The 15,594-nt window shown below is 40.1% G+C and overlaps 1 protein-coding gene across 1 annotated transcript; it reads left to right on the plus strand.

Moving 5' to 3' along the window:
- The first annotated feature begins 13,355 nt into the window (after positions 1-13,355).
- LOC123449906 lies at positions 13,356-15,287 on the plus strand. Its single transcript, XM_045127269.1, has 4 exons — positions 13,356-13,607; positions 13,969-14,216; positions 14,301-14,481; positions 14,921-15,287. The coding sequence occupies exons 1-4, from the start codon at positions 13,371-13,373 to the stop codon at positions 15,041-15,043; spliced, it is 789 nt and encodes a 262-aa protein (XP_044983204.1). The 5' UTR covers positions 13,356-13,370; the 3' UTR covers positions 15,044-15,287.
- Positions 15,288-15,594: the final 307 nt, after the last annotated feature.

The raw sequence follows: 15,594 nt of genomic DNA on the forward strand, positions 1-15,594 counted from the left end.
TTGCCTAATTACGCATGTTGTAGCCGGTTACAGGTTACTCCTCATGCCCCTGGACAATTGTATGCACTATGTAGGCCTCTCAGTATATTTTTTTTTTGGTGGGGAATGACTTTCAGGATAGATGCTTAGGCAAAAGTTATAGGAAAATCTTTGATGCGTGGCTGTAGTTTATTTGCAAGCATGTTTATTTGTATCCAGTATCCACGCATGCCTTCATAATTTATTTCATCTTCACCTGCGTCTACACATAGCTTTTCCATATTGCATGCCCTTGATTATATGCATTAGCTATCACCCAGCCGATTCAATTTTTATTCTCTTTTGTAATTTTATTTATTAAATGCAGATATTATGGACAAGTTTCTTCTCAAAAGAAAGGCACCATCACAGGTTGGTCCAGAAGACATGAATTGGGAGGAAGAGATTCAATATGATCCAGGCAAGAGGAAATTGATAGAACATTATCATCCAAATTTGAAGGATTTGGTAAGAAGAAACTACTTGATTAATGGACCTTGTCAGCCAAAAGATATCGATTTTCCATATTCTAACTTTGGGACTAAGAGGAGAAGGTTCAATCCTGAATGGTTTGATGATCATGCAAGTTGGCTTGAATATAGCAAAGAGAAGAAAAAGGCATATTGCTTTTGTTGTTTCTTATTTAGGGATCGTGGCCACAAGAAAGAAGCTGGGTATGAGGCATTTGTTCTTAATGGTTGGGATACCTGGAGCGTTCCATCAAGGCTAAAGGATCATGTTGGTGAGCCAGGTAGTGTCCATGATCAAGCAATGAAAAAATGTACCGCTCTACTAAAAAGAGATGAACACATTGATGTTGCTATCCAGTTTCAAAGTGAAGCTTCGAAGGTTGCATATTTTACTCGACTAAATGCTGCAATTGACACGGCTAGACTATTGTTGAAGGAAGGGTTGCCTTTCCGGGGCCATGACGAGTCAAAGAACTCACACAATAAAGGGAATTTTTTGGAAGTTCGTGATTTCTTAGGTGAGCATGATCCAGTTGTTGGCAAGGCTATGGGAAAAGATGCTGCAAAGAATGCTCTTATGGCTGCTCCTCAAGTGCAGAAAGATATTGCTGAAGGTTTTGCGCATGTGATAGTCCAATCTATTCTCAAAGAAGTTCACAATAATGTGTTTTGCTTGCTTGTTGATGAGTCCAGAGATGCCTCTTGCAAAGAACAAATGGTTGTGGCCTTACGGTATGTTGATAGTTCTGGAGATTCTAAAGAAAGCTTTGTTGGTCTTGTTCATGTGAAAGAAACAACTTCTTCGTACCTCAAGAGTTCAATTGATTCACTTTTTGCAAAATATAAGCTGAGTTACAATCAAGTTAGAGGACAAGGATACGATGGTGCTAGCAATATGCGAGGTGAGTTTAATGGTCTCAAATCATTAATCATGAGAGAAAGTAGCACAACTTATTATGTTCATTGCTTTGCTCACCAGCTTCAATTAGTTGTTGTGGCTGTTGTAAGAAAGCATAAAGGAGTTAGTAATTTCTTCAGTATGATTTCTACCTTGTTAAATGTTGTGGGTGGTTCTTCCAAGCGAAGGGACATGATTAGAGATATAAATCTTGAAGAAATGAGCAAGGCTTTAGGGTGTGGGCAGCTTACAATGGGAACAGGTCAGAATCAAGAGCAATGCCTTCAAAGACCTGGAGACACTCGTTGGGGTTCACATGCTAAAACACTTAGGAGTTTGGTTTCCATGTTCAGGTCAGTTATTAAAGTTCTTGAATTTGTTGAAGAAGAAGACACTGACAGAACAAACAGAGACCAAGCAATTGGTCTTCTTGTGTACTTCCAATCTTTTGACTTTGTCTTCTATGTGCATCTCATGTTGACAATCCTCACTACTACCAACACATTATCATTAGCATTGCAGCGTAAGGATCAAGACATAGTAAAAGCCATGAAATGTGTCAAGTCAACTAGAATAGTTTTGAATGAAATTAGAGGAGATGGATGGGAATATATGCTAGGTGAGGTTCATGTGTTTTGTGATAAACAAGATATTGTAGAGTTGGACATGGAAGAAGCATATGTTAATCCAAAAAAGAGAAGGCAAGTAACCGGAATTACCAACAAACATCACTATCAAGTTGATTGCTTCAATGATGTTTTTGATTGGCTTGTTCAAGAGCTTGACAGTAGGTTCAGTGAGACATCTTCTAATTTGCTGGTATGGTCAGCGGCTTTGAGTCCAAGAGACTCATTTCGTGATTTCAATTTGGAAAATCTCATGATCTTGGCTAAACTATACCCTCAAGATTTTGATTCCACGAATCTGAGGGGTCTTGATAAGGATCTACGACTCTATATTGCTGATGTGCGCACAGATGATAGCTTTTCCAACATAACAACAATCACCGAGCTTTCAAAAAAAATGGTGCTGACAAGGAGGCATATTATGTATCGTTTGTTTTATCGGTTGTTGAAATTAGTAATTGTGTTGCCTATTGCTACTGCCAGGGGCGGAGCCCAATGGGCCAAGCCTGTAGCACACGCTACAGGGTCCAAACCAATTTTTAGGGCTAATTATAATGCATAGGGCCCAAGGCAACAGGATGGCTCATAAAAAGTGCTTCAGGGTGGCCCATCAAACAAACGAACCAGCCCACACTCGCAGCCCATGACGAATCCATTGACCACACGATCGTAGACGCAGCCGCTGGGCGCTCGCCTTCTGTCTTCGCGTCTTTGTCTCCCAGCTCCCGTGATTTTTTCCTCGCGGCTGGGCGGCCGGTTGTGCGCCTCCAGATCAACCGGCAAGCCGGACACCTGCCTGCCTACCTCCAGCGCAATTAGGCAAACGGAAACGCTGCTAGCCGGCCAGGTTAGAAACTAATGATTTGTTGCCTAATTACGCAGGCTGTAGCCGGTTACAGGTTACTCCTCATGCTCTTGGACAATTGTATGCACTATGTAGGCCTTTCAGTATAGAATTTTTTTGGTGGGGAATGACTTTCAGGATAGATGCTTAGGCAAAAGTTATAGGAATTCTTTGATGCGTGGCTGTAGTTTATTTGCAAGCATGTTTATTTGTATCCAGTATCCACGCATGCCTTCATAATTTATTTCATCTTCACCTGCGTCTACACATAGCTTTTCCATATTGCATGCCCCTGATTATATGCATTAGCTATCACCCAGCCGATTCAACTTTTATTCTCTTTTTTAATTTTATTTATTAAATGCAGATATTATGGACAAGTTTCTTCTCAAAAGAAAGGCACCATCACAGGTTGGTCCAGAAGACATGAATTGGGAGGAAGAGATTCAATATGATCCAGGCAAGAGGAAATTGATAGAACATTATCATCCAAATTTGAAGGATTTGGTATGAAGAAAATGCTTGATTAATGGACCTTGTCAGCCAAAAGATATCGATTTCCCATATTCTAACTTTGGGACTAAGAGGAGAAGGTTCAATCCTGAATGGTTTGATGATCATGCAAGTTGGCTTGAATATAGCAAAGAGAAGAAAAAGGCATATTTCTTTTGTTGTTTCTTATTTAGGGATCGTGGCCACAAGAAAGAAGCTGGGTATGAGGCATTTGTTCTTAATGGTTGGGATACCTGGAGCGTTCCATCAAGGCTAAAGGATCATGTTGGTGAGCCAGGTAGTGTCCATGATCAAGCAATGAAAAAATGTACCGCTCTACTAAAAAGAGATGAACACATTGATGTTGCTATCCAGCTTCAAAGTGAAGCTTCGAAGGTTGCATATTTTACTCGACTAAATGTTGCAATTGACACGACTAGACTATTGTTGAAGCAAGGGTTGCCTTTCCGGGGCCATGACGAGTCAAAGAACTCACACAATAAAGGGAATTTTTTGGAAGTTTGTGATTTCTTAGCTGAGCATGATCCAGTTGTTGACAAGGCTATGGGAAAAGATGCTGCAAAGAATGCTCTTATGGCTGCTCCTCAAGTCCAGAAAGATGTTGCTGAAGGTTTTGCGCATGTGATAGTCCAATCTATTCTCAAAGAAGTTCACAATAATGTGTTTTGCTTGCTTGTTGATGAGTCGAGAGATGCCTCTTGCAAAGAACTAATGGTTGTGGCCTTACGGTATGTTGATAGTTCTGGAGATTCTAAAGAAAGCTTTGTTGGTCTTGTTCATGTGAAAGAAACAACTTCTTCGTACCTCAAGAGTTCAATTGATTCACTTTTTGCAAAATATAAGCTGAGTTACAATCAAGTTAGAGGACAAGGATACGATGGTGCTAGCAATATGCGAGGTGAGTTTAATGGTCTCAAATCATTAATCATGAGAGAAAGTAGCACAGCTTATTATGTTCATTGCTTTTCTCACCAGCTTCAATTAGTTGTTGTGGCTGTTGTAAGAAAGCATAAAGGAGTTAGTAATTTCTTCAGTATGATTTCTACCTTGTTAAATGTTGTGGGTGGTTCTTCCAAGCGAAGGGACATGATTAGAGATATAAATCTTGAAGAAATGAGCAAGGCTTTAGGGTGTGGGCAGCTTACAACGGGAACAGGTCAGAATCAAGAGCAATGCCTTCAAAGACCTGGAGACACTCGTTGGGGTTCACATGCTAAAACACTTAAGAGTTTGGTTTCCATGTTCAGGTCAGTTATTAAAGTTCTTGAATTTGTTGAAGAAGAAGACACCGACAGAACAAATAGAGACCAAGCAATTGCTCTTCTTGTGTACTTCCAATCTTTTGACTTTGTCTTCTATTTGCATCTCATGTTGACAATCCTCACTACTACCAACACATTATCATTAGCATTGCAGTGTAAGGATCAAGACATAGTAAATGCCATGAAATGTGTCAAGTCAACTAGAACAGTTTTGAATGAAATTAGAGGAGATGGATGGGAATATATGCTAGGTGAAGTTCATGTGTTTTGTGATAAACAAGATATTGTAGAGTTGGACATGGAAGAAGCATATGTTAATCCAAAAAAGAGAAGGCAAGTAAACGGAATTACCAACAAACATCACTATCAAGTTGATTGCTTCGATGATGTTTTTGATTGGCTTGTTCAAGTGCTTGACAGTAGGTTCAGTGAGACATCTTCTAATTTGCTGGTATGGTCAGCGGCTTTGAGTCTAAGAGACTCATTTCGTGATTTCAATTTGGAAAATCTCATGAGCTTGGCTAAACTATACCCTCAAGATTTTGATTCCACGGATCTGAGGGATCTTGATAAGGATCTACGACTCTATATTGCTGATGTGCGCACAGATGATAGCTCTTCCAACATAACAACAATCACCGAGCTTTCAAAAAAAATGGTGCTGACAAGGAGGCATATTATGTATCGTTTGTTTTATCGGTTGTTGAAATTAGTAATTGTGTTGCCTATTGCTACTGCTACAGTTGAGAGGTGCTTTTCAGCAATGAAATTAGTCAAAACTGACTTGCGTAGTCGCCTCAATGATGATAGCTTGAGTGATGATGTTATTTGTTATGTCGAGAAAGAAGAGATGAAAAAGGTCACCAATGATCAAGTGGTTGAGTATTTCATGGCTCGAAGGAACAGAATGTACTAAAGGTAATTTAAGTACTTTGATTTGGGCATTTTGTTATGTTCTACACTTCTTTTCAAGTAATTTTGGAGTTTTTTTCAGCATTATATTACGCACTTTGATTGTTCTATTTGGATATTATAAAACGACTTCTATTATGTTTTGTAATTCGTGTTACAACATATTCGTTGCTTCAAAAATCTACACCATGGTTAAGGGGTGCTTCAGGGTAAGACTAGCTCCAGCTCCGCCCCTGGCTACTGCTACAGTTGAGAGGTGCTTTTCAGCAATGAAATTAGTCAAAACTGACTTGCGTAGTCGCCTCAATGATGATTGCTTGAGTGATGATGTTATTTGTTATGTCGAGAAAGAAGAGATGAAAAAGGTCACCAATGATCAAGTGGTTGAGTATTTCATGGCTCGAAGGAACAGAATGTACTAAAGGTAATTTAAGTACTTTGATTTGGGCATTTTGTTATGTTCTACACTTCTTTTCAAGTAATTTTGGAGTTTTTTTCAGCATTATATTACGCACTTTGATTGTTCTATTTGGATATTATAAAACGACTTCTATTATGTTTTGTAATTCGTGTTACAACATATTTGTTGCTTCAAAAATTTACACCATGGTTAAGGGGTGCTTCAGGGTAAGACTAGCTCCAGCTCCGCCCCTGAGGTCAATGCTATTTTTCACATCATGAACTCTATTACGAAAGCATCATTAATTTATTGGAGCATTGCTAGAACATTTGTTTGCACCAAAAAGAAGTACGAAGACAATGGAAAGTGGACACAGTGAACTGAATTGTGCTACTTGTACGTTGCAAAAAAAGGAATTATGCTACTTATTCAAGAAAAAAACAAGTTAAAATAAAAATGCACGGAAGAGAGCTAGCTCAGCAAGAATTGTCTCATCTGACACATAAAGGTTTTAGGGGAATTCTACAGATGTGCCACTGACCAGTTCAAAGCTGAATCTAGCCCCTTCCTTCTTCATCAAATGACCCAGAAGTGGTGATGCACCTGGACACGTTTTGTTAGGGTATCTCCAATGGTAACCCTCAAATTTCCTCCCGCACTCGTCCATAGACGCGTGCGCAGGGGAGGGGGGGGAGGGGGGAGAGTCCGCGGACAAAGAACGGTAGCCTATATATGTCCGCCAGTAAATTCAAATTCAAATGTACTTCGATCCGATCCACACAGCACGTCGCGCCGGATCACGGGCTGATCACAACAAAAGGAGACAAATGAGCTTAGTTTTTACCTGCTCGATTCCAAAAGAACATTAGTCGAACAATCTGTGCATTTTTGCCTTGTCGGATCGGCAATCCTAGCCAGCTGCTCCCCGATCAAGGAGGTGCCATTCAGCCGCATAGGGTTTGATGGACTTTGAAGGATTTGGTGCAATATGTGGTCGGGTAGGGCTATGAGATCCGACGTGGCAGACGCTCCTAGACGTGTCCGGGCCTTTCCATATCTGCCATAGATTTGGACTGGATATGAGGGGTGCCGGTCAACCTGGGGGTTTGAGGCCCATATGAGGAGCCCGTTTGGGTCAGTTTCTTTACCGGTCAGTGATCACGTCATCCGCTCGAACGTTTGAGGCTGATATGAGGCGTGTGGTTATAGATGCTTTAAGGATATGGGACAATTACACTAACCGTTGATGTGTTTTACTCCCTAGATTTTATGAAAAGAACAAAGAGCTACCTTCCTGTGATGCCCCAAGATTGTGACATCATTGAACTATGTACTATCCCGGGAGTAGCCCCAATTGCAAGGGAGAGGATTTGCGGCATGCTAGTGCGGTGCACACATCTAACTCGTGTCCGCTTTTTACTTTTGCTTCCGATTTTTAAAGTCTTGAATTTTTTAAATAAAAGTTCCAAATTAAGTTATGTTTTCATATCCGTGTTTCTCGTCACCAGCGCTTTTAAATAAGATTCATTTGAATATACTTTGATGACTTTTTAAAAAGTCTTAATTTTCAGTGTTGAAACTTAGTACGGGCGACTGATAAAAATCAATTATTTTGTGTTTACGACCGACAAAAAAAATCTTGAAATTATATCTCTGAAACGGGTTGAAACCTGGCAATTTGAAATGCAAAAAACCATAAGTTTCATTGTTGAAACTTAAAACATTCTAAGGGATTTTAATTATTATTGTGTCCTCGTGCAGGATTGAATTACTGGACATATTGAGAGGCAAAATGAGCGGGCGGCAGGGTTGGCAGATGAGTGCCCCCGCACTCGCATGCCCATGCACATTTTGCCAATTACAAAGCTACCGTACTAGATGACGGGCCCGACAATGAACTAGTAGAGATAAAGAAGCAATGGAAGAACTCAAGCAACACTGAACTGGTAGCGCTAAAGAAGCATTGTGTTCAAATTAGTCAATGCCATGCTAGTGATTATCTCATGGATTAATTTACTCAGAAAATTGCCTATTTACTCAACACATTGTACCATGGTAAAGAAAATAAAAATAAATTGTGCGAGTTAACAGAAAAGAGCATCAAAGGATATCTGTGAAAATCACAACAATGCATACAACTATGTGAATCAACAGTGTGCAAAACCTTCTCCAAACAACAACTAGTAAACAATATTCACTCTTCTAACCCGACTTACCACCGAATAAAACTAAGCACAAACTTGACAATTCTTCTGAACAATGAGTATGAGATCAAGGATCACGCACATCATAGCCAGCGCGCCCTTCCCAATGTTACATATGATGTGACTCTCACTAAGCTAAAACATTGTTGCTACCTCTATGGATTTATGCTTTTTGTCGATCACTGTAATAATATCATTTTTAAAACAATGACCTGCTTCAGCAACTGCAGTCTGCAGTTTATCGGCATTCTTCGTATTGATCTTCTTTGCACATGCATCCACGAGCTTGTGCAAAAGGGCATCATGCATTATTACGTGAGATGTTACCCGTTTAGCATACAAGCACATACAATAAGTAGTATCAATGAGTGTTTGTTTATATATTTTTGTTGTTGAATGTGTTGTTAGGTTGAAACTTAAGATGTACATTATTATTTATGTACTCATTTTATTAAAACATGGTCGTCAATTAGGTGTCATCACATATATATTGAATGAGAGCCATATCACTCTTTTGTTGGACCGATCGGTCGATATTTGTTCATACCAGATTGTTAAGAAGGTCTTTGTAGAATGTGTGATAATCATATTTTTGATGACTACTCTTAATAAATATAAACAGGAACGGTCAAAAACACTAGGATCCGGAACAAAATAAATAAATAATATAGTGAATCTTGTACCAAACATTTATACTTACTGTTATTTTTTCAACACACTAAAATAATAAGAAGTATAATTTTATTATTTTGTTGGCATGGTTAACCATATAATTTGGTTGGTATGGTTAACCATATAGTTTAGTTGGTATAGTTAACCAATCATATTTATTAATATAACATGTACCACTCATTTTTTATGCTAAATTTTAAATAATGTGATGTAACAAAATATATGTGCAAATGATTGAATTCCTTTTTCATAAATTCGTAAATTATATAGTGTAGACATACATATTTGTATCTATGTGCAAATGTTTGTATTTATTATTGTTAAATAGTATAGTATATTTTAAAAAATGTCTAACTAATATCTTAACAGTGGTTCCTAGTGTATTGTTAAGTGATCATCTTTACAGAACCTTGTAGAGTGTAAATTGTACCACATGCAAATGTGTTGCAAAGTAGATTCGGTAACAAGTTTATCATATGCATGGTACTGCAATTACACAGATTATTGACAAATGTAAACATGTTTAATTGGTATACTCATTTAAATGCCGGGTTTTATCTGGTGTATACAAGAGCTCCTGGCATTTCTAAATATATGGTTCCCAACAGAATAAACATGGAAATATTGTTAACATAATTACTAGCCTAATTAAGCTCAATGTCGCCTATTAGATTGATTTTTACAATGATTTGCATAGACTTGCTCTTACAAAATTAGGATTTTATTTTTCACATATACAATAATTATTTTGACCAACAAACAATAATATAGTGATTACTTCTATATTTAATAGTTGGGACCCTCCTCCTCGCAATGCCTAAGGCGGTTGCCCTCTTGGCCCGACCTATGGGCTGACCTGTTAATAAACTTCAAAAAAATCATTTGCAACTCATTATTTATGTTTACTTTCTCTTGTATTATACTCGCGGGTGTTGCTTTAAGACTCGTGGCTATTTCAGTTTAGGTTTCTAGGCTTTCTGGCAATTAAGTATCATGGAAATATTTGAAGACTAATAAGTCCATATGATAGTCCTAGAGCAGAAGTCAGAAAATCTAATCACCTGGCTCAACACTACATCATAAAACTGACTCACGGGATAAGAAAATACCCGTGAAGCGCATCCATGAGTTTCAAAATTGCAATTGTCCCATGGACATCATTTGGTATTTCAAGGCTAAAGGCAGACCCGTGGATGATTGATATATCATATCCTAGTGACTTGCACACACTCAACAGCTCTGGAGAAAACAAAAGGCAACAAAATTACTTTAGAAATAGTGAATGTACAATATCAATCAACCAAGTAGAAATAATGTTAATGAGTGAATTGCACACACTAAATACCTCTAACTTTCGCTATGGAAAATCAATGAGCTCAGGGCCTTTCTACTTGATTCAAGAAGCATATTAGAGAGCGCAACCCAACCTAGAAAATATAGTGGAGGAATGTGTCTCTGCTGAAAACCACAAACCCAAATTGAGAAACATTAAGAAGAAAACATAAAAAAAACACCCTTAGTTAAAAACCGAGCGGGTGAAGAAGATGCTCCCTTCTTTGAAGCATGGGGCCATCAAGCACTGATACAACAAGAATACCACCAGATAATTGAGCAGATTACATGAGAATGTACTAGAATTCCACATCATCGAAAATTATTCTTTGTTTGAAGCATGGGTCCACAAGCTCCAAGAGTAAAGAATTTTTGGTGAAGAAATGTTCCACGGAACACAAATTGGTTTGGTTAAATTGTAGACCGGGCCTTGCTCATTCAATCCCCAAAGTATCAACAAGTTGGGGTGAAGGAATTGAGAGATATGAGCAAAATGGAGGTTGGAAATGATGGTGGCTCAACAAGGAAAAATTATTAGGATTGGAGGTGGGAGGTGGGGCCTTTACATAGTGTTCTTCATCATGTTGTCGAATCCAGCCTTTGGACTACGCGTGTACGGGTAATTTTTCCCATGCACATGGGGTGTCCACAGAGTTCTGCTACAGAATGAGCCCTTCCATTGGAGTTTCACGCTCTCTAGATGACCCCTTCAAACCTCGGGTCCCTTCCCCGCATGCACTCATACCTGAACGGCCTCTGGAACGCGCAGATGCTAGTATCCATCCAGTCAGTTTCCAACAGAATCGAACAATGGTCAATTTTTTCGTAGTTAAATGTCCGAGGGTTGCAAACGAAATTTTGACCGAATAGGACGTTGTCGCCAATGGTCTATCCGGTTGATGCGGTGATGGTCATGGTGGCGGATATGGAGATGAGATGGCAAATGGCGACAACTAGGGTTGGAAGATGGTTTCTGGCTCGTGAATGGTGCCCTCCTCGCTTTTTTGTTGCCATTCTAGTATGTCTCCCTTTATATTGTCTATTGGTTGGTTGAACCTTATAGAGCCAGTGGTACTTGGCACAAGCAATGGCACTTGTGGCAGACATCATCATGCGCTCTCGTGACTTGGTTGTGCCTACAATTCCTTCTTCCATAAGCATTGTTTCCTTCTAGGTGATAAATTCCTTCTAATGGATTTCACGATTATTGCATTCATTAGTCATTAATGTCAATATCAAAGTGATTTTTCTTGATATTCCAAGATTATCCTATTTATACAACGACGTGATGAGCTCAAAAATATCGCTCATCGCTGGTGGACTTTAATTCTTCTCATGTCAATCTTGCAATATTTTCACTTCTGCATCACTTTTGCTTTGGACCACAAATAACTTGCAAGCGCTTTGCGATAAACCTCTAAGAGTCAAGGGTGGTTTTCTAAGTTCTCTATGGGATTGATACGCTTCCTTCAAAAAGGTCAATACTCAACCCTATGCACTTGCAAGACATCACTTCGTTGCTTCAAGACATGATCACCAATATCACAATTCTCTCATGACCATATCGATTTTCTTCATGAATATCATGTTGGTCATCACTTGTTATTTTTCGCGATCCATCACAATCTCTTGAGAGGGCACAATGATTTCTTCACTTGAATTACTTGCTTCATGAATTGATCAACCATGACTCAACATATTAGGTCATCATAATCTCATCTTCAAGTCACATATATAATTCTTTCTTTTTCATCACTCTCTAGATTTCTTGATCCATCATGGCTCAGCTCATTAGCCTAAGCATCGCAACCTCCGAGATCCTCCAATGGACTTCATCTAGTCTTGTTCATCACATGGAATTCATCTTGGTCACTTGACCATTGATACATATCTAAATTTTGTTGGCATTGATTCAAAAACATCCAATCTTCCTATTGCATCATTTATGGAACATATCTTCATATATAGCTTGATGTCATTGTTGCTCCATAGGAATTATCATTCATTATCAAACCTCAATGCATATATTTGTGTTGATGGACTTCATCATTTCATCAATCCAATATTCGTCATGCATTGCCTATGAAACTTCCCTTCAAATATACTTAATAAGAACATTTGTCCATAAGGTTTGTCATTATTTACCAAAACCACACATGAAAACTACATGCACTTTCACTTGTGCTACTTGTAGTGGTCCACCTCTCAGGTTTGATCGTCGACGTACCTTGGCACCTTGGGTGGCACATATGAGGATCTAAGAAGAAGCTCCATGCTCCGACATCGGCTAAGGTGGTGCCTGTGGGTGTCACTTCCCTCTTGGTGCGTCGTTGTGCACTCCCCCTCCCCTTCTTTGTGTTAGAGCTTTGGATGAAAATCCTTATACGTTTGTTCGGACTCAACAACGGCAATGTATTGTGTTGTCACCCTTTTGGGGGCGTCGTTGTGAATCTCAGGTACCACCTGGTCGTGGCGAGCCGATGGATTCAAGCATGCTTGGATCATGGCGAGAAGGTTTCTATTTTTTGACATGGGGTGGCTTCATTGGTATCCTATTTTGTACATTTGTCCGTGTTGTTATAGCTCTTGGTCCCTGCTATCCGTTGGCAAGATTGGCAATCTGTGGTTTTCGATGATAGCTTGGTGTGCGTGATGTAGGTGGTTACCTCATGAGGCGTGTTTTCGTTCCTGGTTGGTAGTTTCAATAGCATATTATTAAGTGCCCCTACTATTGTTTTCTTTGTCGACACTTAGCCGGTGGTATTCTTGCTTCGCTCTCTGTGTTGTTTGTATTTTAACATGCTTTTTAAGTGGTCTCCTTACCATCTTGTATGGTCGTTTGTTATTTATTTATAAAACGGGTGAAAACGTGATTAAAAAAAAAGTGAAATTAGATCATAGATAAAAAGTTTTTGATCCTAGGAACCATGATGTACCTCTAATTCTTCTTCTGTAACCCCTGATGGAGGATATTCAATAAGGGTTAGTTTCGCCTAAATAAAATAAAGTGTTGAGAGGGCGATTCTTTAAAAAGAAAAATCATACCACCAAGATGGCAAGTTTTTTTCGTTCTTTTTAAACACAAAAAATTGGCAAGTTTTTTCCATTTGCAAAAGGAGGATGCTTTTATCAAAATGGTAATTATGTTTCTAAAAATGAAAGAAACAATACCTGATTATCCGAACAGCAACCCAACCGGCCCGGGTCCAACCCGATGCTATGCTACCACCGGCGCCGGACCGGAAAAGGCGACCACCACCCATGGAGCAAACCGATGCAGGAGACGGCGCTCCGCAGCAGCGCCAGCGCCAGAAGAAATCCTCCGCCGCCAAGAAGGCCAAGAAGGGCGGCGCCACCGGCAGCGGCAGCGGCAGCGGCAGCGGCGGGGCATGGCCGGCGATAAAGCCCAAGAAGCATCTCCAGGTCAATCGCCTCAAGGGCACCCAGCTCCTCACTGTAAGCCAATCAATCCCCACTTTTGAATCTGACGCATTTAGCATACGGACCTTGTCACATGCCCCCATCTATGCCTCAGCTAGTTCGATCTGCTTCCTCTAGGAGCGGATCACCATCTAAGCCTCCGATGTTGCCCAACATCTAGGGGAGATTCAGCCTGCATCAAATTTTGCCACGCCACTTCTGGCGAAATTGATACCTAGCGAGTACTGTATGAAGGAGAGGATGTTTCTGTGATGATGTGCTGTTTGATCAAGCTGAACGAGTGATAGAAAAAAATGCCTGAATTGATATGATAGTGTGTTGGATTTACCTTTTACCTGATTGTGTTAATCATGGACAACTGCCACACTTGACATAGGTCCCTGACTTCCTCACATCAGCTGAGGCGAAGGCTTTCGTCGACGTCGCTGAATCCATGGGATTCACGCACCAGGGCAGCCTTGGGCCACTCAAGGGGGAGGCTTACAGAGATAACGACCGGATATCTGTCACTGACCCCTTGCTCGCTCAAACGCTCTGGGAATCAGGGATAAACAGGATATTCATGGACCTCAACATCTCTGGCAAAGTAGCAACCGGCTTGAACCCAAATATCAGGCTTTACAGGTATATACCGATTTATAACTCCAGATCTATTGTGTTAGTATCGTGCTGTTGGACAGGATCAGTCACTGATGTTGTTGCTTGTAGGTACGTTGAAGGTCAGCGCTTTGGTAGGCATATCGATGAGAGTGTCAACCTTGGAGACGGTTCGAGGACGCAGTATACGTTGCTGGTATACCTTTCTGGCAAGGGAAGTGCAAAAGATTCACAGGCTCTTGTTGGAGGGGAGACTGTCTTTTATGATCACCGAGGTGGAATTGTTGCTGAGGTACTTGCTGATTCCAAAACCCATCTGTTTGATAAAAGTGTTTGCCTCATTGCTTTGTCAGCCAGTTCCTCTGTTGTGGAAAACCAGTGCTAGTAGTAAAGGTCGGATATACAATTATGTCATTGCTTTCTTTTGTCACGCGTATTAAGCTTGCTAATCTGGTGGCTAAGATTGATATTGATGTGTGCCCATATGAGCATCCTATCTAGCTATAGAGGGGGAACTGGAGAATTATGTCTGCTGAGAAATCAGAAAAATGAGTATGAGATGCACATGTTCGCTGTATTACGAGTCTGCTCTTGGATTGTTAACTACTAGATTATGAAGTATCCTGCTGTTGTGTGAAGGTGATGAAATCATCCTTTTCATCCTTGCATACAGTTAGTAACACTGTCACCGCCAAGCTGGCCTTAATGTGAAGTTATCTACATGTATATAGGTTGCTCCCGTGCAAGGAATGGCTCTACTCCATCTACATGGTGCCAGGTGCATGCTGCACGAAGCTCGCGTTGTGAAAAAGAACGTCAAATACGTGCTCCGTTCAGACGTCGTGTTTGCTTAGCTGAAGTACTTCCAACACAGTTCCAGACCAAGGGCCAACAGGTTCGCCTTTTTGTGATATGTGTGAAAAACAAAAGCCCCAAAGGGTACAATTGAGAGGTAGTTGTTGCAATATTGGTAATGCCGACCTGCTTTATAAAAAATGGTGTTCTATCATGCACCGTTGTATAAGAGTTAGCTTGCTGCAGTGCTGGAAATTCTCAAAAACATTCTACCATTTGTCATCATGGAGATGCTTTACTTTACTTTCTTCTCGCATCATATTGTCGTAACCTGCAAAAGTTGAATCCTGACTCTAGTTTTCCGTCCTTTCCTGGATCCGGACTGAGCATCCGGAACTAGGTCGAGGTTTTTACTGAGCAAAATCTAAATCTAGTGAACAGAGCTTACAAATGCCCAACACAAAAGTAGCCGAACAAAACAAGCCAATAAATCTTGTAAAAGTGAATGTCAATGCATACACAAATTAAAGACATAGTTTGTGTGTCGTTTTACTGCACACCGACTTCAGCAACAGAACATGAAACGGCAATCAAACCATATGGCGATTCC

This window comes from Hordeum vulgare, chromosome 4H, assembly GCF_904849725.1.
Source record: "Hordeum vulgare subsp. vulgare chromosome 4H, MorexV3_pseudomolecules_assembly, whole genome shotgun sequence".
NCBI classification, from domain to species: domain Eukaryota; kingdom Viridiplantae; phylum Streptophyta; class Magnoliopsida; order Poales; family Poaceae; genus Hordeum; species Hordeum vulgare.